The sequence below is a fragment of the Typopeltis vanoorti genome, chromosome 21 (assembly GCF_054136105.1).
Source record: "Typopeltis vanoorti isolate ZY-2024b chromosome 21, IOZ_Tvanoo_1.0, whole genome shotgun sequence".
NCBI classification, from domain to species: Eukaryota; Metazoa; Arthropoda; class Arachnida; order Uropygi; family Thelyphonidae; genus Typopeltis; species Typopeltis vanoorti.
In genome coordinates, this window is record NC_143569.1 from 40,554,862 (window position 1) to 40,580,877 (window position 26,016).

The 26,016-nt window shown below is 35.1% G+C and overlaps 2 protein-coding genes across 2 annotated transcripts in view; one reads left to right on the plus strand and one right to left on the minus strand.

Moving 5' to 3' along the window:
• Positions 1 to 4,229: 4,229 nt before the first annotated feature.
• Positions 4,230 to 17,222, plus strand: LOC150094759 (uncharacterized). Its single transcript, XM_090410842.1, has 3 exons — positions 4,230 to 4,481; positions 11,091 to 11,406; positions 17,068 to 17,222. The coding sequence occupies exons 1-3, from the start codon at positions 4,370 to 4,372 to the stop codon at positions 17,099 to 17,101; spliced, it is 462 nt and encodes a 153-aa protein (XP_090266968.1). The 5' UTR covers positions 4,230 to 4,369; the 3' UTR covers positions 17,102 to 17,222.
• Positions 17,223 to 19,461: 2,239 nt separating this feature from the next.
• LOC150094760 (uncharacterized) overlaps positions 19,462 to 26,016 on the minus strand; it is a 35,410-nt gene continuing 28,855 nt past the window's right edge. Inside the window, exon 4 of the mRNA XM_090411450.1 lies at positions 19,462 to 19,834. Within this exon, the coding sequence (XP_090267576.1) occupies positions 19,628 to 19,834 (207 nt within the window). The 3' untranslated portion in view covers positions 19,462 to 19,627. The remainder of the gene's footprint in view (positions 19,835 to 26,016) is intronic.

The window sequence follows — 26,016 nt, forward strand, 5'->3', positions numbered from 1 at the left end:
TCTCTCACATTCTTTAGTATATCACTCAGCAATATGTGTGTATCTATTTCTGCACTATTTATTCCATGCACATATTCACTTCTGTCATTCTCATACTTTGTCATTCTTAATCCCCCCATACTTCCTATTCCTATAGATTTTCTAACGATTGAGATTTTTATAGAATCAGATGTCTTAGTAAGTCTTACGTCCAGGAAGGGAAGGGATCCATTTTCTTCAACCTCCATTGTTAATTTGATGTTTTAGTGGAAGTTGTTTAAATGATTTAAAAAAAAAACTGAAGGTTATCGGTGCGTGTTCCCAGATAAGAAATATGTCATCTACAAATCTCAGCCAAATTTTTGGTTTAAGAGTAACTGAGGAGATTGCCTTTTTGTTCGAAATCTTCAAAAAAGATGTTAGCTAATATAGGAGATGGGGGGGGGCTTCCCATTGCCATTCCCTTATTTTGTTTGTACACTTTTTTCTCATATTGAAAGTAGCCGGAGTGAACGCAATGTGATAGCAACGAAAACATCTTTTTTGAAATCTTGTTCTTTAAAATATCGAGAACCTCTTGAGTTGGAACGTTTGTAAAGAGAGCCACCACGTCAAAGCTCACCATGATATCTGAAGGCTGGAGTTTTAAATTTTTGATTTTCGAGACGAAATCTCTTGAGTTTTTTATATATGAAGAAGAATTTCCTGTAAAACCTTTTAAGGATGAAGCCAGAAACTTAGATAAGCTGTAGGTAGGCGAGTCAATACTATCTACGATTGGCCTGAGTGGGCAGTTTTCTTTGTGTATCTTTGGGAGACCATATAACCTTGGGATGAGTGGATGTAAAGAGCGAGCGGCAAGGCGTATGTTTCGTGGAAGTTCCTTGGCTTTTTGTAAGAGGTTGTTTGTTTTTTTTATGTATCTCCCTCGTTGGATCTCTCTCAATTTCCAAGTATGTATCTGACTCTAATAACGCAGAGATTTTGTCATGGTAATCTGTTTTAGTTAGCACTATAGCTGCATTGCCCTTGTCAGCTTGTATGATAACGATGTCTTTGTTATTCTTAAGACTTTTTATGGCTAGCCTTTCGCCAAGGGAGATGTTGTCAGATGGAGGTCTTGCATTGTTAATTAATTTAATTTATTCTAGTTCTCGGTTCTAAGTCAGTATATATAAATATGAACATATCCCAATTCCGAGTTAATATTACAGATCGTTATATACATATATATATATATATATACAGAATGTACCTATATATATATATATATATACAGAATGTACACACAGAATGTACCTAAGAAAAATCAGCCCATCCTGTTTCCCAGCCTCTAACTTTTAAATATGACATAATAAAAAGTTAACGAAATGTTGTTTCGATTTAGAGACGTCTGAGCATAGCGAGATATGTAACGGACTAACTTTGTGTGCTAATATGCTTCATAGGTATCAAATATGTTGAACAATTCTTATATTCATTTTCAGCGGTTGGTGCATGTCTTAACAGTCACATCAAAATAGCCAATTAAGTGAAAATGATTTAAAATATTATTGTTGACTAATTCATGTTACGAGTACACTTCTAAAAAAAATTTAAAAGATCATTAAGTAGTAGCATTTTTTGGCCAGCAGATTTGGATTTAATTAATTTCACTTACACAAAAAAGTTTTAATTTCTTGGCTAGTGTGATCAAGTAATGAGTGCCGAACATGAGCAGACCTTTACATACGGGTATTCATATCTGTTTATGTATCTAATTGCAAAAATGGGCAAAATGGCCACCTTACGAAAGAAATTAACTAGCGTTTTTACAGTAAAAAATCCTAAACATTCCTACACTGCCTATCGATTAAAAAGTACTCTCTAAAATTGACCTTTACTATATCTTTAAAAATATTTCACTAAATACTGAATTTGTGCGAAACCATGTTGAGAAAGTGAACACAATGAACTGTTTGCTTCTGAACAGAGAAAATAATTTTTAACTGCTATTAACAGAAGAGAAAACAACTAAGACAAAAGCCTAATACCAAAGATTCCTGATGTGAGTAATAAACATTGACTTATGAATATGGACGAAGAAATAAATAAATAAAATGAAATTCGCTAACAGAATAGCTGTACCAAGACTATCAATGAATATGCTCATAATTCGCCAGAGAAGATAAATGCAAAAGGAAGAGAACTCCGTATGGTTGTTATAGTCTAGAAAAGGCTTTTGATACGTTAGGCTTACGAAACTTCAAGAGAATGACATGGCCCGAGCAAAAGTCAAAGTCAAGCGAATGATTTCAGAATATCGAAAAGACTAAGGATGTGGATGATAATATCATATGAATGAAATTATGAGAATATATGATCAAAAGTTAATTCAGTATATGAATTAGGAGAATATAAGATAAATATTCAAATAACAGAATATCTGGCGAGAGAAGACGGGTATGACTTGAATATACCAGGGATGAGAAAGTATCTGTGGACAGTACTGAATAAGTCTGGCACTTGTGAGAAAGACGTGATTAGCACATGAGTCAAACAAGTGAGAAAATGAGTATGAAAAATGGCATTCTATGAAGTCGAGAAATACGTGAAAGAATAAAGAATACTATTTTGAGAGTCATCAGTAAAAGCATTTTGATAATATGGAGGTGAAAAATTGTTACTAGAAATAGTGGCCTATGGTGCATGGTGCACCATAGGCCACCATTCGACCTAAGAAGCAGCTATCGGATATCTAAGATCCAGCGAAATCGGATTCGGTGGTAATGGTCATCAGAAGGATGCCAGATGCGAAATGGCTAATGTGTGTGTGTGTGTGTGTGTGTGTGTGTGTGTGTGTGTGTGTGTGTGTGTGTGTGTGTGTGTGTGTGTGTGTGTGTGGCTCCTTCAGGTAGATGAAAACGAGGAGGACCTCGAGTAACTTGGCGAGGAGGAATGATAATATAAGCCATGAGAGAAAGGAATTACATGACTACTATGGTGGAGAGGTGGGGAACCGATAAAGATAAATAGATATAAATCGTATAGCTTTCTCTAGATATCTATCTAGAGGAAGCTATACGAGTGATATGCTTGTTATGAATAATAATAATAAATCTTATTTAAAGTTATTTCACGGAGAGAAATATTTTGTTTCAAGATATCTATTTCAGATATATCATACGACTATGTTCGAATATCAAAACAGAATTTTTATTTATCTCATCATCTCACCTACCTTTTACCTTGCTGTGTCGAGGGTTTATTAATCATAGGAACTCAAACCGTTCACTGGATAAGGTGGTCAGCCCTATGCCCTGGTGTATCCTATGTCCTGTAGTGTTGAGTTCTCAATGCCGGTTTGCCTGCTTTTGCAGGATGAAACCCCCTTCCCCCTGATAAACTGGGGAAAAAATCCTACTGTCCACCCCCAAGACCGGCTAACTTGGCTTAGGCAGAACCTTCAGCTCCTCACATCACCGACGGGAACGAACCTAGCACACTCCTTCCCGAGGCATATGGTTGCGAAGCGCAAAGCCACTAGGCTAACCGCACGAATTATTTATTATTTATTTTATTTATTTATTTAATAATATCATTAAAGACAAAATTATGACTATACCATGCAGCCAGCAGATCCATCTTCTTGAATAATTCTTAAACCTGGACAATAAGCATAAAAGAAACTACAGATCTAATTAATTCCTTCGGAACTACGTGCCTGATCCTTGGATACACCTGGATGGACCGTGTCAGTAACTCTACTGTGCTAAATCTGGCTAAGCAAGAATTATTTGTCAATACAGCCAAAAAAATACAACTTGGATGGCTTGGACATCATCTCAGACATCCTGAAGTCTCACCCATTTTTGAATCCCTCATTTTGTACAAACCAGAAAATGGCAATCGCCGTAGAGGAAGACCATGCAAACAATTTTAGCAATACATCTGTAAAACCATCAATAGACAACTGTAAAACTCTATCTGACATCCACCAGGCGTTAGCTGATTATTTATTTATTTTATTTATTGATTTACTTACTTTGTTTTTATTTATTTTATTTGTTTATTTATTTATTTATTGTACGAATACTCGATTCTCGATTATAGTCGTAGTTTGTTCAATAACTTTCCTTCTGGAATGGAGCTTCTATATATGAAGTTGCTTTTTACCGAGGCTTTACTTCTGATAATTTTTAATGGCAGGGGGCGTTGGTATATTAACAGTATCGTATGCTACTTTATTTATGTGAGTGGCTAGCGTTTTGGACATTATTATTATTAGTTTTTGATGTATTTGTGAACGGAAAGCAGTGTTTAGGTATTTTCTTAGTTGCAGTTTTCTGCATTGGACTAATTACGTGTACTCCTTTTTAATAATTGTGTATATCGATAAGTTAGGCAGGATATGGACAGACTATATTTAATTCCATTTATGTTGGTAATAACACTGCTTTTCAACTGTTGCACTGGCGAAAGTGACAATGACGTGCAATCCAGTACTGTTAAGTCTACGGAAAGTAAGTAAAATGTCTTAAGAAAAATATAAAGTGAATAAGTGTCACCGAATAATTTTGAGTTGTAAAAATATTTACTTCCTAATCCCTTCCTGTAATGATTTCAAAAATATTCAACTTGATGCGAGTATGAGTTTGTAAAATTATAATTGCATAAGTATATTAAACCTTATTAATTGAAAATAAATGCAGTAAAATGTCAGAATTGTTTGATTTAACCGTAAATACTCCGACTTGATGATAAACGTCTTCGTTTGAGTGGGTGATGTGCATTTGTGTGACTAGCATATTTTATAGTGTAAAGTTTGAAAATTATATGAAGACAACTTGAGAAATTCTTAAGCACATAAAAAGCGGGTAGTAAATATGGGAAGGATGATTAAACAGCCAGAAATGTTTACCTCTTTTCCCCTTCGCCCATTTCGGTGATCAATACTGTCTCGACTTACTATTCATTACGTAAAATAATGTAAATAGTACGAGCGATTTACAGTGTTTCATATATAATCATATCTTTAAGTTAGATTTTTTCATAACATGTTCACGCTTGAAAATTAACGAACTATTTAAAATTGTCAGTACGAGCCTAGGGAAAGGAGAAGTTTATTCGACTCATTTAGTTTTATTCACGCGGGTTTATGTGAACATTCCTGCACTACTATTTCCCTGTCCATCCCTCCACTTTTTCTCCCTTTTGTTGTTAATGAGGCAATGAAAAAATCGAAAAGAAAGTGACTTAGACATTCAACAATTAAAATCGCCCGCATAACTTTACCCTTTGTCGAGCATGGTTGGAGCACAAACCCAAAATACATTTGAAGAATATGCCAACAAAAACTGGTATTTTTATTTTCCTCACGGAATATTCAGTTATAAATTCCGTACTAATAACCCAATATTTGTAATATCTACGTAAATATTTTGCCCATGCAAGCAGTTTATGTACTAGGTATAGTAACAGTATGATTACCTCGTCTTCGAAGCTTTCTTACGAACTGGTAATCGAGTTGGTCTAAGAATCTTTTTCATTTAATGTCTGCTTAAAATGCAGAATAAACCATTTATCTCCCTCCCTCCCTCCCCCACACACACACCGATAAGTATAATATTCTCACATAACTACAAGTTAGACCAGTAGTTTCCAGTCCATTGCTTTGCATTGTGCAGGCTGTTTGGGTCTCTTTATGTGATACGCGAATTAAATTGAAAATGTGACAATCAGAAAGATTCTCTCCTATATCGGTTTCTTTTGCTTGTATATTTTTGTTAGTCCCACCTACGAAATGTGATCTCACAGTAATTATTTTGCCATACAATTCGCTTCCTTTAAAACGAGCCGTGAGCTACTATTTCTATTCACTGCATGTGATTAACAATAACCGAACGAAAAATGTTTACTTTTAAATTAAGTATAATTAACTTAGTCAAATAGTTAAATTTGCATTCATGCCCATTTTCACGCTTCTAAAATGGGATAAACTACTATAGGCTAGTCTTACAGAATTTTCTATCATTTGGCTTTCTCTTGTTTCAAATATGAAAGGCCAATTCATGTAAATATGTAGCTAAAACGAGAATGTAAAATTAATTTTCATACATTTCTGAACGAACTTTATTCTGATTACCTGGCTCTTAAGAGATTGATTACATTAATGTGTAATAGTTTTTTAGTAATAGTTCAAATGCCAATACTTCAACGGATTATTCAGTTATATATTTTTGTGCAATACATGAAATTTGTAAATACAAAATTTCATTATTTGCATTCACGAATTTCATCGCGATCGATTTGTAGCCACCTATTAAACATTTAGTATAGCGTGAGTAGGCTAATAATTAAATTACCTAGAAATCCCGTTGTGCAGAATAAAAATTAAACTTTTCAAGCCATTTCAGGCGTCTGGTGAAAAGGGGTTGGATTGGATACTTCAACTGTTTGGTTGGAGAATGAGACTATCCTGGCCAGCTAGATCGTAAATATTTAATTTTCCAATCATGTAGGGTTTTTATTTTATTTTATTTTTAAGGGAGGGAGGGGCAGGGGACAGCATATTGTATGCGAAATGAAATTAGAATCGCATCCCTAGTTGTACGATTGCAACCGGGGGTGCGAAAATGATTCCAGTTGGCCTCCAAATTATATTCGTAGGTTGCGCAGTTTGATCCCCCCCCCCAATCAAAAATATGCTCTCAATGTTGTTAGCAGTATAAAATAGTAACGCTTCTTGTTGAGTTTTAACTGAGGGGTGAATTTAAATGCAACAGCAGACCAGTTATTGTTCACCATTCCATTTATTGTGATTTAGACATGCGTAGGCAAGGAAATCTCCCAGAAACTAGTTGACATACTTCGACCCAAGTAGGACTCGTCTGTCATGTATACTCAAATATCCCTCGATGAGTCTTTAGGACTCCCTGGATGTGTCAAATAATAATAATACTTCACATAAGTGCTTGTTTATTATTACGGTGTTAACAACCACAATAAGAATGTTGGCGTGATGTAAATACTTGGCTTTTCATTTTTTTAGTGATTGTAACAGTTGTATATAAACATCGATCAATGAAAATTCCAACTGTTTAAAAATCCCTAATTAATGATGAAATTAATAGTAAGGAGCAGTCTTATTGCCAGCGACTATTTTGTTTGGCCCTCTTCAAACCAAATTGGACTCTTGATCTGTAAGAAACCACAGTGGATTGGCATAGATTAAGCGATTCGTTCGGCGTTACAAAACTAAAAATAGTGTTACAAATTCGTTAACTGTAAATTTCAGAACATCGCTAAAGTAACTTCAGTCCTCGTGATTTTATTGCATTACTATTACTATCGATTTTTTTCCCCATTTCTTTAAAAAAAAGTATTAGGAATCCTCATCTAAACATTCAAATATTTTCACTCTTCCTGGTCATGTAGCTAGCATTAAATTATACTGCTCAAAACAATTAGGAGATATTTTGGTTTTCTTGTAAATTATAGTTATAAAAATAATTTACAAATGTCATGTATATCAAGAATATTTTAAAATAAATGACATTTGTAAATTATTTTTAACTATAATTTACAAATGTCATTTATTTTAAAATATTCTTGATATACAACTGTAGAACATGTACCTGCGTACAAAATCATGTTAAGACTTGTCGAAACGTGTCTTAGCCGTATTAGCACGTGGGGATATAAAAGCGTGGCTTGTTGCGCTCACTTCCCCGGTACATAATTATCACTTCAATTGTAAACTTGTGCCACCTACCGCCCATTATTTTGTTAAAAATGGCAGAGCAACATGATATCCCGGAATCCATGGCTTGGAGAGCCATTGGTCGATTAGAAGCTGGACAAACGCAGCAAGTTGTCGCTCAAGCGTATCGTGTATCTCAATGTGGAATTTCGCGACTTTGGAATCGCTTTCTCGAGACGGGAAATGTTTGCCAAAGACAAGGCCATTGTCATCCACCATCAACTCCAAGAGACGATCAGTATTTGTCATTACTTGCCAGAAGAACATGCCTGAATGCTTTAGGTAGGCGCGTTTCTTCCCGACTGGTGCCACCACGATTGCTCCAAGAGCTCGAAATTGCTCTCATAGAAGAGTGGGGAAATATCCCACAAGAACTGTTTGATCATCTTATCCTGTCCATGCAATCAAGATGTACCACTGTTTAATGGAGACCATACACCCTATTAAAAATTAACGAAAGCGTTTTTGGCTATTCTTCTTGTTAAAATTATTTCACGCTAAAATGCATAATTTGTTTAAATTTGTAATATCGATTAATTAAACAATGTTTTATCAGTTACACCCTATCCATAAGTAATAAATATTTATAAAATACCCAAGTTATAATTATTTGCAGAAATTTATAATTATCCAACAAACTAAAATATCTATAATTGTTTTGAGCAGTGTATTTGAATATTCAAATATTCCGAATATCCTTTTTTTTTTTTTAAACGAGTTTTCTGGCTCGAAAAAGTAGAAAATTATCCTAGATTCCTGGTAATTGCAAGTCCATACGTCCTCTGATATAGTTGACTGCCAAAATGGCACTTCTGAACTCTGTTTGAAAGAATCCAAATTATTAGTATGAGACCTCCTGGGAGTCGAGGAAAATCGCCCAGTAAGGATGAGTCTCAATAGATCGCAGTATGGTGTCGTGTTATTCTAAGCACGACAACCAGATCAGTACGTAGGTCGTCGGCGGAAGACTTGGTGTCCTCACGTCACACCTGAATGGTGTGGCGTAGGAAGTAGCGGCCGCATAGTCTCAACAGCTGTTTTGATGCTTCTTTTCTAGTTAGTGCCTCATCGCCAAAGCGATCGCACCGTAAGAGTACGAAAGCAACTAGCGTTGCCTTTTCAACGAGTGAGGCACGAAATGTATCGTTGCAGTGGCTAGACTGGATTCTGACTCAGATGTATTCAGTCATAATCTCATGGATGGTAGCTTTGCACCACTAGTCACTCGGCCAAGCACTTGTACCAAGTGTCCGAATTTGCGGTTCCTTTCATATTGAGTAGGATTACTATCGCAACGACTAGTCATCAGTGGGGTAAAACTAACCTGTCTCACGAAGTCTAATCCCAGCTCACGTTCCTTATTAGTGGGTCAACAATCCAACGCTTGGCGAATTCTGCTTCGCAATGATAGGAAGAGCCGGTATCGAAGGATCGAAAAACGACGTTGCTATGAATGCTTGGTCGCCACAAGCTAGTTATCTCTGTGGTAACTTTTCTGACACCTCTTAAAATGAAAAGGATAGATAGGCACCACATTTGCGGTCCATATTCGTTTTGAAAATCAAGATCAATCTAGCTTGTGCCCTAAGCGAGATTTCTCTCCTCGCTGAGCTTGCCTTAGGACACTTACGTTACCTATTGACAGATGGGTAACGTAAGTTACTCATCTGTCCCCCCCCCTCCCAGTCAAACTCCCCGCCTGATACAGTATTCGCAGCTGATGGCACCAGGCAACGCAGACCTGGCACTTAGGGCTAGAATCGTGGACTCTGAGGATCCGCTGTCCCCTTCACCGAGTCAGTAACTCCTAGTCATTTGACTTTGCAAATACTGCTAGACAAATTCTCTTTAGTAATAGCAGTCTTGTAGAAAAGCACCATTTCTTATATCCTGTAGAAAAGATTTTGGTTTGCCTTATTTTATCGTTAAAATGCAACATCAGTACCTCGAACTTAATCGAATCCCTAAATTTTTGGACGCTCACTTTTCTCATTGAAAAGTATTCGCATTTTAATTTATGGATGGGAACATCTCAATATCGTGAACTATAACATTTTATATAGAATGGCGTTACTTTGACATGCACTAGTCAGACTTGTATAAAAAAAAAAAAAAATGTACGCAAGTCATAAAATTTCAGCTCTGTTTTCCTCGAATGGTCCGATTGAAAATTTAATTAACTCGACAAATTTTAAAGATCCTAAATCCTAGAGAATCATTATTCTTATATATAATTGAGACAAGTTTTCCCTTTCCTATTGATACAACACATCTGGAATGGATTGACACTTTTGTTAAGATTCCAGAATACCGATTCCGATACAATCAGTCTAGATAGTACAGAATAACTTCCTTGCGGACCGACAGAAGAATATTAAATGCTTACACATTTTTGTTTTGAGCTTGTCGCGTGTTGAAATTGCGTTTCAACTTAGGAATGTCACTGACATTCCTAAGTTTTAGTAATCATACTGTTCGAATTCCCAATATCAGAGAAGCATCTTCCTATATTTAATTTTTACAGTGTTATCCTGAAAAAAACCGTCCGTTAATACTATATTCTGGCCGTCCATTCACGTTTATAGACGTGACCCGGACTTGCAAACTACTGTCCTCGTTTGAACAGGATTCCTTTTAGATCAACTTGGTATAACTGTTTTCTACAAAAAAAAAAAAAAAAAACTGCCTTTTTTTAAAAAAAAAAACTTATTGCAAATGGATTTCTTTTTCTGAATAAAAGTAAAACAAGTTTTCGGCTATTTTGTTGCTGTTTTATTTCAGATTGTTTTCATTCCTAACAATAGATTCCTGCTTGCAGTAATTTGTCTTAAATATCTATAAAAGATCAAATTCAACCGTAAATGTTATCTGGGGGGGGGGGGGATTACTGAACGAATATGTGAACGGTTTCCTACTTGAACTTGGCTAGTATTGTAATTGAAACTAGATGAGTTTTAAAAAATATTGTTGCACCGTAACGATATGAATATAAGCAAATATTTTTTATTTGCACATATAAAGAACACCTACGTTAACGCTCTGGAGTCAACCCATTACAGTTTTATGTAGTTCCAGTTTATCACTCAGTATTTGTTTAATCTGTGAATTGGTTTATATTGTATAGAAAAAAAAAAGCTCCGTATTAATCTGTCAGGTAATAACAGCTCAATGTAAAATAAGAGCAGTATTTGAGAGGTTGGTTTAGTCTTTTGTATTTGCAACTTTAACAAAAGGAGTTGTGGCTGACCAGTAGATCACTTTCTACAAAATTATGGTAAGTGCAAATTGACCTTTTAAATTTTACTTCGAAGATTGTTGGATTTTTTAAAATATATATTTAGCATTTTTATATTGTGTTCTATTCCATTAGGATCAACCGATATTAAATCGTCTCCCATAACATCGCTACTAAATCTTCTGCCTGTGATCACAAACTTTATAACCTCTAGATTTTATTCTCAGTCCACTGTTTCAGCCCAAGATCCAGAGGTATCAGAACGAAAGAACTTCCTCATTGGCGTTAGTAGCGTCGTCGACCAAATGATGATGGTTACTCAGCTAGCTGAGAATGTGCTGAATACGGTCACTGCAGTAGACAACTCTGGAAGAAATCCCAAAATGATCGGAATTATAAGAGCTGTGGCCGTTTTCTTGAAAAAAGTTGTAGCTTTCCTTAGTGGATTCAGGTGAGTCCGTTTTGCGTTTCTTAAATTTTCTAAATATGTAATATATAAAAATACCAAGCGGCCTGCTGCAGAATTACTGGTTCACACCCACAAAAGTTTATTATATAGTAAGCCTATAGTATTGTACCGTGGGTGGGCCAAGGATTTCCATTTTTATCAATTTTATTTTTTGTAATTATGTGTTTTTATAGTCCAGAAACTTTCAAGCCACTTTAGGCTTCCAATAAGCGAAACGGGTTGGTCTCATACGAAGTTCAGAGGCCAGATTTAAGATTCTTGATTCCTAAGCTATAACTTAAGAGGTCCTCCTCTCCTGGGTAAATTTTTAGGTTATCTATAACGAGGTGGAGATCTCTTGTAATGTTAGGCCCTAAGCTGTTGCTTGTCTATTTCTTATGCGTAAATACAGCCCTGGGTTACGTCTCCGTACGATTTTTTAATGGCTGGAGTCTAATCAACCTATATATATATGTGTATATGTATATGTGTATATGTATATGTGTATATGTGTATATGTATATGTATATATATGTATATGTATATATATGTATATGTATATATATGTATATGTATATATATGTATATGTATATATATGTATATATATGTATATGTATGTATATGTATATGTATGTGTATGTATATGTATGTGTATGTATATGTATGTGTATGTATATGTATATGTATGTGTATGTATATGTATATGTATGTGTATGTATATGTATGTATATGTATGTGTATGTATATGTATATGTATGTGTATGTATATGTATGTATATGTATGTGTATGTATATGTATATGTATATATATGTATGTATATGTATATGTATATATATGTATATGTATATATATGTATGTATATGTATATGTATATATATGTATATGTATATATATGTATGTGTATGTATGTGTATGTATATGTATGTGTATGTATATGTATGTGTATGTATATATATGTATGTGTATGTATATATATGTATGTGTATGTATATATATGTATGTGTATGTATATATATGTATGTGTATGTATATATATGTATGTGTATGTATATATATGTATGTGTATGTATATATATGTATGTGTATGTATATATATGTATGTGTATGTATATATATGTATGTGTATGTATATATATGTATGTGTATGTATATATATGTATGTGTATGTATATATATGTATGTGTATGTATATATATGTATGTGTATGTATATATATGTATGTGTATGTATATATATGTATGTGTATGTATATATATGTATGTGTATGTATATATATGTATGTGTATGTATATATATGTATGTGTATGTATATATATGTATGTGTATGTATATATATGTATGTGTATGTATATATATGTATGTGTATGTATATATATGTATGTGTATGTATATATATGTATGTGTATGTATATATATGTATGTGTATGTATATATATGTATGTGTATGTATATATATGTATGTGTATGTATATATATGTATGTGTATGTATATATATGTATGTGTATGTATATATATGTATGTGTATGTATATATATGTATGTGTATGTATATATATGTATGTGTATGTATATATATGTATGTGTATGTATATATATGTATGTGTATGTATATATATGTATGTGTATGTATATATATGTATGTGTATGTATATATATGTATGTGTATGTATGTATGTATGTGTATGTATATATATGTATGTATGTGTATGTATATATATGTATGTATGTGTATGTATATATATGTGTATGTGTATGTGTGTATGTGTATGTGTGTATGTATGTATATGTATGTATATATGTATGTATATATATATGAAAATTTACATATTCGTCATAGGTACAGATGCGTTATATCTATACTGTATAACAGACATAAAATTAGCAAGCATGTATTTTGAATAATCTCGTGTCGTTACATGGAAAGAAAATCTTAAAGCTACTATAGCGTTTGGATGAGATTGTCGAGCAATTTTTGAGTATAATCTATGGATGCGGCATCTACAGCTTTTTGCAACTCGATTGAATCCATATTATCACTAAGTGCAAAACCTGAAATTCAGAACCTGTCACATTTTACGCGTTTTCGTAGATGTCTGTACTAATTGGGAAGGGAAAATTTTATGCGTCTGTTAGTTTTGTGTTAGAAGATAGGTATCTCGCACACCATCCACTGTCCGCCATTTAGTTGATGGAATTCAACAATACTCCAGATTTCCTTTTTTTTTTTTTTGTTAACTAAACCTGTTCATTGTATCACTGACCAGTAATAAAACTATTTTCATTGATACTGTATTTAAAAACAATGAATAACATTTTTTTTTTAAATGTCGCAATCTTTTACTTCATGCAATTTCTGAATTAACCAAATTAACAATTTGCTTAATTCAGATGTACGATCTTAATAATAGATCAAATTGCTGCATGGAAGGGTTAATTGTTAGACCCTGAATGAAGGAATCTTGCAAAGAAATCATTCATTCAGAGTCTGACATATTAAACTCTCTAACAAAGAGAAATACCTGCACATCAGTTGAAATCAAAAGTGAAACTTCTTCACTTAAGATAAAAATAGCAATTTTATACATAATGTTCCATGTATTTTAATCTATTGTGATTGTACTAAGATCGAATTAGAGAATGTCTTAAAGGAAGAATTTCGTTGATATTAATTTTAAGCCTCACTTAAGCTGTATAGATTAACTGTGAGTCACCAGATAGTTACTAAGTAATAATTCTTAGAAAGAATAAAAGTACACATTTCCAGCGTAACGTCGGCAGCAGGAGCGTACACGGAACGCCCGTTGCCGCGTATTCCGTGAATCCAAGAGCATACAGCGTCGGGAAAGCAAGGGATAACCCAAGGGATGAAAATATATAGGGTCGTGTGCAAAAGGGACTCCGAAAAAAGGGGACGCTCTAACGAAGAATATAAAGGGACGAGCGCAGTATCGAAGCGCGGTTGCTGAAAAAATCATCCTCTCAAGAATACAAGAAGAATCAGACAAACTAGGAATAATACCAAACGAATAATTTGGCTTCCGCCGTGTACACAGCACAGTGCAACAAATACACCGACTGGTGGAGCACATCACACAAGGTTACAACTGGAACCTGCACACAGCTGTAGTGTTTCTGGATGTTGCAAAGACCTTCGACAAGGCATGGCATCAAGGACTACTCTACAAACTCATACAGGCCAACATACCAACAAACCTCATCAAACTAATAAAATCATACCTCACTGACAGATCCATGCAGGTAAAAAATAAATGGCACCATCTCAACTAGGCGCAAAATCCTGGCAGGTGTTCCACAGGGTTCCCTGCTGGCTCCCCTACTCTTCACAATCTATGTGGCCGACATCCCGCAGAACCCAAGGACCACCATCACAGCCCTATACGCGGACGACACAGCCATAATGACAAGATCTCTCCGCCCACACCTGGCGATCAGTCGTGTACAGGAAACTATCACAACACTAGAGAAATGGGTTCTCGGACTGGAGGATACAAGTAAACCCCCACAAAAGCACAGCTATACTATTCACCAGACGCAAAGCCCTCATCCAAGACGACATTAATCTCCTCGGAAAAAAGATACCTTGGCAGACTGAAGCCAGATACCTAGGAGTACAGCTGGACCATAAACTAAATTTCAACAGCCACATCAAACTCATAGGCACAAAGACATCCAGAGCCATAGCCCAGCTCTACCCCCTGATCAACCGCAACAGCAAACTGAATACACGCAACAAGCTGCTACTGTACCAGATGGTAATACGACCAGTTATCATATATGCATCCCCTACATGGAGTCACACAACCAAATCCAACATCCTGAAACTACAGAGGATACAGAACAAGTGCCTGCGGATGATCCTGAATGCCCCATGGTTCGTCAGAAACACGCAGATCCATAGAGAAACCAGAACCCCAGACATCCATTCCCTCCTTCAGGACCAAGCCAAAAAATTCTTCAGCAAAGCACACTCTCATCCTAACCCACTAGTCAGACAAGCTTCCAGTTACAGTGAACATGACTATCACAAACATAAGACCCAAGGCAATCTTGCTCTCAGCAGAACAGAGCTAACCCCATAGTTCATAAAGTGGAGCATAAGGCTCACAAACCCCCACTCCCCCATCAAGCTTCTCGACACAAAGGGGAAAACAAAAAGCATTTTATGCTTCACCCAGCAAACCAGTAACGTTGTTGTTGTTGAAGCGCGGTCTTGTCGTATCGTTTTCTAGTTTGGTGATTCGGTAGTTCGCGTAAAGGGGGGGGGGGGAAGCGTCTGTGTTAAGATAAGATGTCGGACAGCAAGCTTTCTTGAGAACGGAGTAGGATTCTATGCAGAGCTGAAGGTAAAAATTTCCAGTCCTAGCAGAATCAAGCCGTCGCTGAAAAGTCCCATCGAAATGTATCCTGAAACCGAGATTCGAGTCAGTTTTCGGCAGAAATCATGAGGATAGCGTAAGGACAGCCAATAGACAAGAAGTTACCAGTGGTGCTGAAAGACGCGGGAAAAAGTTCGGTAAAGTAAAATTACTCTATTTCGTGTATAAAATTCCTTAGAAGAGAGAAGATTATTTGCGAATGTAAATTAAGAACAATTTCTAAAGAACTTTGAGGACAGTCTCTAATTAGAAAGTTAACCTCGTTTGAGAGTAAGAAGTTGTTTGGAAGAGATCTTTTGTGTTGTTTGTGATAGAATTAACTTAACAAGGTTAGAATAGTGGATTTATAGTAACTGAGTAACATAAGAATGATTGTTTATATTATCTTATGAATAGTATTGCAGAAAGAAAATTTTACTTAACTTCATATCATTTGCAATTTATCCCAATTTTCAATTACTGTTTTTACGATCTTTCTTAACCTTTAATTTAATTTAGAGTATGTTAATTTTTTAATTCGAGTTTTTTTATTTAGTACTGAGTCAAATTGAGTGTATGAATTTTGTGTATTCTGTTTAGATATTCCAATAAACATGTCATATTTACCTAAACCTAAGTTATGCCTGATTACGATTCCAAACTACCACTTATAAAAATAGAACCTATTTTGACGGGAAGGAATTAGTGTATACAATTATAGATTTAGGTCACGACTGCAAATAATCTGAATCTATACGACAGTGTTAAAGTAAGATATTGTGTAAGAAAGCTTCGGTATCTAGTATTGTCTCCCTGAGCAAGGATCCTTTTCTGCTATAGGATACTGACTAGTGCAGCAAAATATAAATTTGCCAGTATCCGGAGAGGAACAATCCTAGATATAAGCATTTAGGCCCGATATCTGAAGAAGCAAAATAGCGATAGTGTGTGTATATATATAAAACAGAATATATAGAGAAAGTAACGATAGAGCAGCCAGTAGGATTTTAATTGAAAAACCATTTAAATAAGAAAGGATATAATCAAATAACAAGCAACAAAACAAATTAAGTATAAGTCACTGAAAACAAATTTAACATAATTTCTTTTGTATGCTTGCTTATTAAATTTATTGGAAATTTTCCATATAGCAGTCTTCTTTAGACAATTTCAAATGTTAAAGTTAATATACAATATGACAATAGATATAAATCTGTGTTGAATTTTTAATTTTATATTATAATACATTAATTCAATGGAGTTTTAATGAATTTTTTCCCTTCCAGCCAAGGACTGAGGAACGTTCAAGTGGCCAAGTAAATCGCCGGACTAATGAGTCGCAGTGCTAATGTCTGATTTGTCATCGATGAATTATAAATATTTTAGCTCGAAGCCTATTTAAAGTCAGATTTAAAATCTTTGTTTCTTTAATTTATAGGGGTTTCAGTGCGTCAGTCTTCTTTCTTGAAAACGTTTTACTGCGTGAATGTAATTTTATTAAATATTTATTCTATTTTGCTGAATAAAGAATTTCATTTGTCTCTAGTTTTAACTTAAAGCATTTACACAACAGAAAGATCCCATTTCTTCCATGTCTGGATGATTACAACCAAGTAACTCGACTTTTTCGCAATTATATTTAAAGCTCTGATAGCTATATTAATGCTATCAGTATTAGAGTATTATGAATGTCACTTGCGTCTGTTCTTCTGGTTTGTTTTGCGGGACGAAAAATCATTTTCTGGAAGGAAAAAATATTCAATTATAGGATAAGTAGTGGAAATTTAATATGGTGAGGGGGAAGTTTTTAATTTTTGTACTTTGGCCTTGATTAACGAACCTACCGATACCTAAATGAAATGGATAATTAGTAGCAATGTTTCAAGTGAACCAGTGGACCTGGAGTGAAGAAATAAGCCAAAACTACAAGTAAAATGAATTTTTAAAAAAAAATCATTTAAGGTATCAAAGCTGACTTTGGAGTGTAACTATCCTCGCCATACTCTTCACGTGGACTATCTGAAAACTTAGTGGATTTGTCCTACAAGAGCATCAGTTGACCGTGGAAAGCCGAAAACTTAGCTCTTTATTTTATTTACTCCCAACGTGATAGATTATAACCCTTATAGTACATAGCACCGTAGGTGGAGTATGTATATTTTATCGCATACACCGAAACCCCTGCTCTATAACCAACATGGAAGTTATCAAGCCACTTCAGGCATCCAATAAATGGGAAAGCTGTCTCACACTGGGAAATCACCGGAAAAGAGGCGAATTTCATTTCAACTTAAAACCAATTACAAGCATCTGTGTGCACGGCGGAATTTGAACCTAGAACCTGGTGATTGAACAGAAAGTTCCTTATCTACTCCAACGCGATCGCGAAAATAATAAGAGAGCTTGTTGAAAGTTTATTTTTCACTTGGTTAGACTATAATAAATTTAGTTTAATCCTTTATCCAAGTGTGTTCAAACAAAGTTTGTGCCTGAAAATATCTTCAGGACTGAGGTAAGGTAGTACAACATCGGGAAACTCGCAGCAAAGGTGGATCAAGCTCTCAGCTCCTTCTCACACTTGGATAAAGGATTAAACTAAATTTATTATAAGACAGCTATTTAAAATTCTGCATAATTGTGACGTTGATTTCCTCAAATTTGTTTGTTCGCATAAAAATTCTTCCTGTAGATGCAACAATGCAAATAGATCTTATCTAACCCTGGCTAAACTTCATTTATGGGAGAAATTAGCCAGGGTTGGGACTAAGGACAGATTCTGGACTCGTCTCGATAAACAGTAATAGTAAGTATAAACTTAGTACTCGTATTCTTGTCTTTGTAAATGAGGAAATTGCGATCCTCTTAATATCGCATATTTTGTACACTTAAGGTTTGAATGTTTAGTAGCTCATGACTAAATTTATTTTTTCCATTCACTCTTTAACAAAATGATAGTTTTGTATCACCTTGGGCTTAAAATATCGAAATATTTGAATATTTTTACAAAGACACTGTCAATGATTAATTTTTAGCCACATATCTTCACAAATATCGAAGATGTTTGCTCAACATACTTGTGGTAGAGATGACTTATGCAGTTTTCTTAACATTTTGATTATTCCTTGTAAATTATTGCCAGAAATCTTGGCAGTATTTAAGTTTATTATTAAACTTGGGTTCTGACTAACAAAACTTTCTAAACATGATAATTTGATGCTTCTTTCTCATTGTTTGCTGAATGCTAAACTCGAACCCGTACATAAAATTGTAGCATCACTTAGACGCCGATAATCTGTTTCTGTTGTAAAATATTTTATGCTTCAGGCGCGAATGCTTAAGAGGCCACTTTCAGTGGCCTCTTAAGCATTCGCGTTCTCGGCGAGATTTAACGATCTAATTTTTAGAAGCAAGGATGATTTGCAGACAAAACTCGCTGTTGTACTTCAGTGTTCCTTATACACTAGATATGTGATAATTTGTTAGTAGCGCTCCAGGTTTAACAATTCATATTTTGAATATTTTCTTCTATTTCAACTTTTGTTAGGTTAGCGAAGTACAATTGCCCAGATTAATTTGGATATTTTGGCTTCACATGACTACTCTGATTAGTTTGAATATTCAGCATGTCTAGCAACTTTTAAGCTGCTGAGATCTTGAATATAAAAAATAAATGGTCACCATAAGGAGTTATTTTAAATATATTTTTATACACAATATGAACAAAATTACTTAAACCAACACATTGAGACAATTGCTGAAAAACGCCCACAACATATCCAGACTTGGAGGCAAATAAGGAGTTATTACGTGCATAAGTTTTGTACATTCCTTCATTGACACAGATGTCTAAATCCTTTGTAGATAGCGGGAAATACATGGATCGCTGTAGCACAAACTAGAGATGGTTCGTTTCAGCATAAACCTACGCTGTCGTAGTGGAAGAAGCATTGTCCTTGCGGAACTACGGCAAGGAGTGTCGTCGATGCACACAGTTTCGCTTTCTTGCATGAAGCCGCCATCACAATCGCTTGGTGCCAATCCAACGGTTTCTCCCTGAAAAATATTTAAAATACATCGAACCTGCCTTATTCATATTGAAACTTCATAACTAGACATTTTGCATCAAGCGAAAGGAATTATTTACTTAATTTAAATACGGAAAAGTGAATTTTCAAGCACTGATAATATTTTCCCTTAATTTCTCCAATGCGATTAGGAAAATATTTTTGCTATTCATAAAGTGTTAGAGCTGATTATAGTATGTGTATTTCAATTAAAGACAACTATTATGTCTCTAGTTGGTGACAGTAATCATGCGGTACTCATTTGGGAAGTAGCTGTTTATGAATGTTAGATTCAGAAAAAAAATTACATGCTGAATACAAAGCAGGAAGTTATGACCAACTGAAGCATATACTAAATTCAGCGCAAAGATATTGGTTGCTGGGTGGAAAGAATATCAACTGCGTGGGAAGCACTTAATGCAGTATCAGAATGTGTCACGAGATTTCGAAGAATAAATAGGATAAGAGTCAAATGGATGTGTAATTTTATCCAGCAAGAGACTCATAAGAACAGGATGATGTGGAAGGAATGCCGTGTGCATAAGGATGTCTGTTATGCAAGAGAATCGTAAGAACAGGATGATGTGGAAGGAATGCCGTGTGCATAAGGATGTCTGTTATAAAAATTAAAAGCAGCAGGAAGAGTTGCATTGTTGTAAGGAAAGCAAAGTCTGAGTATGTAAAACTGGCTCTGCGAGTTAATGTCAACTCCTATGAAATCTATCGTTATGCTGCAAGATGAAAGAATGAATACGATAGAATAACTACTAAATGCAGATGGTATTAGGGTGACAAATGCAGAAGAGGTTCAGCTAACGAATCCCCATTTTGTTAAGAGCTATCAACCTGGTATATATGCAACATTGAGATCACTGCTATCTTTTCACTGGAAGAAAGTCAGGTATATATAGGAAGATGTTAGAACTGTTTCACAAAATGAATAAGAATTCAGCAATAGGGACTGATATGACATCAGCTAGTTGCTAAAAGGGTGTATAGCTGAGCTGCCTATTCCTTCGACCAGGCAATATAATATAATTTCTTACTCAGAACAGGGAAGATTACAGAGGAGTGGAAACAAAGTGTATGGTAATCCCATTCGACCAGGGTGGTGCAAAGATCGATGTATACAGCTGACTAATCCGTATCTCAGGAGTGAAGATTTTGGAAAAATAGGTCAGGACTTTGAGTTGAAAGAAAATATTTGTAATGAACAGCATGGGTTTATTAAGTGAAGGTCATGTTTTAGCAACCTGTTCGCATTCTATAATGTTACCATTGAGCTAGACAAGGGGACATAGATACATGTGCCTTTGCAGTTTGCTAAGGCTTTTGACAGAATACAGCATGGAAGACTGCATAAACTGGAGAATACGGGATTGTATTATAAATATTAGCATGGATAAGAGGATGACCGATTGACAGATATCAGTAGTGTGTGTGTGTGTGTGTGTGTGTGTTAAAGATGCTAAGCTATTTTATAAATAAACCTGGTTTTAATCCATTTCCCAAGTAAGCAAACAATTTGTCTGTTTGCTTACTTGGGAAATGGGTTAAAACCAGGTTTATTTATAAAATAGCTTGGTATCTTTAACGTACATTATACCCAAGGTAAACTTTCCAAAAAAAATATATATATATATGTATATATGTATATATAGGCGATGTAAGGCTGCAAGATTTAAGGTAACCAGTGGTGTTTCACAAGGATTAGTTATTGGTGTACTGTTATTCACTCTGCACATTAATGACATTGAGAAGGATTTCAGGCGACATACAGCTATTTGCTGATTTTAAAGATAGGTGTTCAGAAATGCGACTGATTATGTGGTACTTGCAGATGGATTTGATTAGATTAGATTAGATTATTATTATGGAAAATGGATGTCAGTTCAGTCCATAAATGTAAAGTCATGCACATTGGTGTTGATTAGGTATCCGACCATTTATATTGGTGGTATTATGCTAGAAGAAAAACTGATCAGGCTAAGGATCTTGCAGTGTTAGAAGAGAGGAAGTTGAAGTTCAAGACCCATATAACAAAGATTTCAAATACAATTCAGAATAATTGTAATGCTGAAACGAACTTCAATATGTAAAAAATAGGATGTCATTTTGCCTCTTTACAAAGACTTGATACCTCCTTACTTGGAATATTGTGCACAGGTGTGGTTCTCCGGTTTTTGCGATTCTGATACAGTGGAGAGAGAGTGTGCAAAGAAGATTGTTAAATGATTCAGGATTGTGAAATACCGATTAACAGATCAAGAATTTGTAAACTGTAGACACTAGCAAACAGGAGAAAGAGGAGTGATAAGATTGACTTGGTGAGTTGTAGATGTTACTGAGTAGTGCGTGATTGGGATAGATTGCCCTGGAATGTGTTGTACGCAGTGTGAATCAATTCAAGAACAAATTGGTAACTGGTGCGTTGATGATTGACTCTCTTGATGAGTCCGCGACTCTCTGGAGGTATCTCTTAATAATATAATTGGAATTCAATAGTTTTTTTTTTTGGGGGGGGGGAAATATTTTATTCGAACTTTTATTTGACTACAGATTAGTTGGTCATGAAAAATATGCGTGAGTTGAGGTTAAGCACTTTCGCAAAGGGCTTAATCCATGTGTGGACTTCTTAGAGCTAGATACTAAAAACAAAGAATTAAAACCTGATGCGGTTTTAGTTCTTTGTCGATCGACAATAAAGCAGAACATTAGTCCCTTTTACTCAGAAGAATTGGAGCTATTGTGTGTATATGTATATATATAAATAAATAACGTACCATCTTGCTGAATGGAAAGTGTGACAGAAATCCTTGTATGGGTAAATTTTTGCGCATCCTATACAATCAAACGTGTTATGGTACATAATGCTAAGGAAATCATTTTTCATTGAGCATTAATGTACAAACGATAAAAGTTACTTGCAGTTACATATAAGCGTTGTCGAGTTGTGTCGTTCCAATTATTCGACAAATCAGCTATACGCTACGCATTAGCACTACAGTTTGTAATGCTGGCAGCACGTAGTATAAACATTCCAAATTAGGAAGCGGTTGGCAGAAATGGATATAAAACGAAGCGTCTGTTCCCTCTTTATTTTTTGCGACATTGTTTGGAAATAAAGTAAATTGGAAGTTATTTAACCAAGTGCGATACACGTAAATTTTCTCTATAAAACGTTTCTTTCCAGGAAAAATGGACTGCTTATTCAAAGGAATTTGGATACAAAAAAAAAAAAAAAAAAAAAAGAATACGTGCATAGCTATAGCAGTGATTAGTTTTTTAATACCCTCTCAAAAGTTCAGTCATAGATGTTGAGGAATCGAAGAAACATTACAATCAAGAGTATAAATTATTTTTATTGCCCAGTTTCAGTTTAGCAATCGATGACTTTGAACCAACTCAATGTCTTAGCTGTGATATATCGACTGAAAGCAGACAGTTCATGACCTAACTAACTTATTTCCCTTCATACCGAAACTTAAACCTTGTGAATTTTTCTACATGTTCAATAGAGCTACTTTCGAAACTTATTCCATCAGCTTTTATGGAACTGATTAGCTTCTTAATTGCCCATTTATTCACTTCCCTTAATGATTATAACGGTGTCTCCATGGAGTCAGAAGACTCATCGCGGGAGACCGTACGTTGACACACTACTCATTATTCACACAATATCTATCCTACTTCTCCATAGATTCATTCACAACCACCTCTGACAACACATTCCACACATTTATCACCCTCCAAGCAGAAAATCTAGTGCAACACCCTTGTTAAGCACATTCTTACACAATTTCCAGGGATGATCCTTCATTCTCTCCTTTCCTGCGCTGTACAAAAAAAAAAATCGATATCAATCCTATAAAACTCCTTTAATATCTGTCATATCTAATCTCTTATGCCTATCAGCTAGTCTTTGGAGCCCACAGACTTTCAATCTTTCTTCACAGGAAACAACGATCTTTGTCACTCGCCTTTGGTTCCTCTCCATTTCTTCATTACCAAAGAATCCAGGTGACCAGATCTGTGCGCCGTAGTCCAAATGTGGTCTTATTGCCTTTATAAAGTGGAACAATAACTATCCCTGCTTGTCTGTGTGTTCTTTAACAACCATATAATTTGATGTGCTATTTTGTAACCTTTGCAATATACCTTTATAAACTTAAGTTTTTTGTCCACAATAACCCCAAAGTACCTTGCCTCGTCAACTTCTTGTAGTTCAGTTCCATTAATAATAATATAGTACACAGCATGATCTCATCCTGCCGAAGTGCATTGCCTTACACTCCCATCCATTCATGTGCTGTCTATCTAGAAGGTTGACTGCAATGATGTGACTCATGGTTAACAACTGGCGTAACGACCCTATCTCTTCCACTTATTGTAAGTATTCGTGACTGTAATCAGTGTGTGTGTTCACAGGGCCTGTTCTGAGGGAAACCTACCTCTGTATGAGACCCGCTAACTTACCTTTAGTCGAAAAAGACCAGATCAAGGTTCCTCACGTCATAGACGAGAATCGAACCCAGGTCTTTCCTGCCAAATCGCTTCGTCTATATTGACTGAGCTACGGAGGCTCCGCCTTACACTTAGCCACGTTAAACTGACAGTTTAACATTTATCTTATCCTATACTGTGAAGCATATTTAAGTCATTCTGCAAGATATCGACATAACTTTCATTGACTGTCGCCCTTCCCAATTCTACGTCATCAGCAAACAAGTGGACATTTCCTACCAAATTATTTCTAGTATTATTAATGTACATATTAAACAGCAGATGACCAAGTACCGAGCCTTGAGGTACATCACTAGTCACCTGCCTTCTGCTGGACCTAAGCCACTTTTATCTGTCCATCAGCCGCCCTCTAATCCAAGTCGCAACTTGGATTTTTTTTTAACAACGAAGGCCACCAACATGAAATAGATTGGACATTGACTTCAAACCTACACATCAGCCATGATGAAATAGAGCGCCGCATTGTCGAGTCAAGGGAAATCACCTTAGACCCTTTTCATTTGAATAATAATCTTAGCTATAATTTGGCAGACTCTTTCAACTCTACTATTAGATACTGGAGATCGCGTCATTCCACACACACGCACAGGTGTACAACAATAGAACTTTAACTCGGACTGTAGTTCAAGCTCATAACTGTAATTTACAGTCGAATATTATGGCTTTATAGTTGTATAGCTTTAGAGTGTGTCAATGTTAATTTAAGTGTCTTTTATTATCTTTCTATGTTCTTATCGCCTGAAGAAGTCATTTTTGACGAAACATGTTGCGTTTTTTTCAAATGTCATTGTGTTATAATTCTCGGGTTTAAGTCAGTTAATTTAAAAAATGAACATATCCCAACCCCGAGTTAATAGTACGTTTCATATATATGTATATATAACATTAAAGGAGTTGAAAAACTTAAACGAGCTGTCTGAAGTGCTTTAGTCAAAACTATTCAGGAACTCTGTTCGATGTTATCAAATTGAAGTCCAAAATCCGAAAATAGAAGTTTTACTCCAGCGCAATCGGTAATCTTCTCTAGAATCTTGGGAAGGTTATTTTTAAATATTTCTTGGTTTTCTTAAACAAAAGTCTCTTCGTAATCAGGGAAGGACAGGAGAGAGGAATAACTTTTCTCATTAAGATATATATATATATATATACACACCGATATATATATATAGGCAGATGATATACGAATATATATGAGGTACTGCCCTAAACTGGTTCAAAGATTACTTAAATGCTAGATCACAAATTGTAAAAATAAATATATAGGCAGATGATATACGAATATATATGAGGTACTGCCCTAAACTGGTTCAAAGATTACTTAAATGCTAGATCACAAATTGTAAAAATAAAATATATATATACACCGATATATATATATATATATATACACATACATACATACATATATAGGCAGATGATATACGAATATATATGAGGTACTGCCCTAAACTGGTTCAAAGATTACTTAAATGCTAGATCACAAATTGTAAAAATAAAAAACAGCTATAGCAGTTTCAAAACCGTAGGCTGGGGTGTGCCACAAGGATTTGTCTTAGAACAAATTTTATTTAATATTTATATCAATGACTTCTGCAATCTTCAGCTAAACAGTAAAATAAACGTTTTTGCAGATGATACCATTCTAAT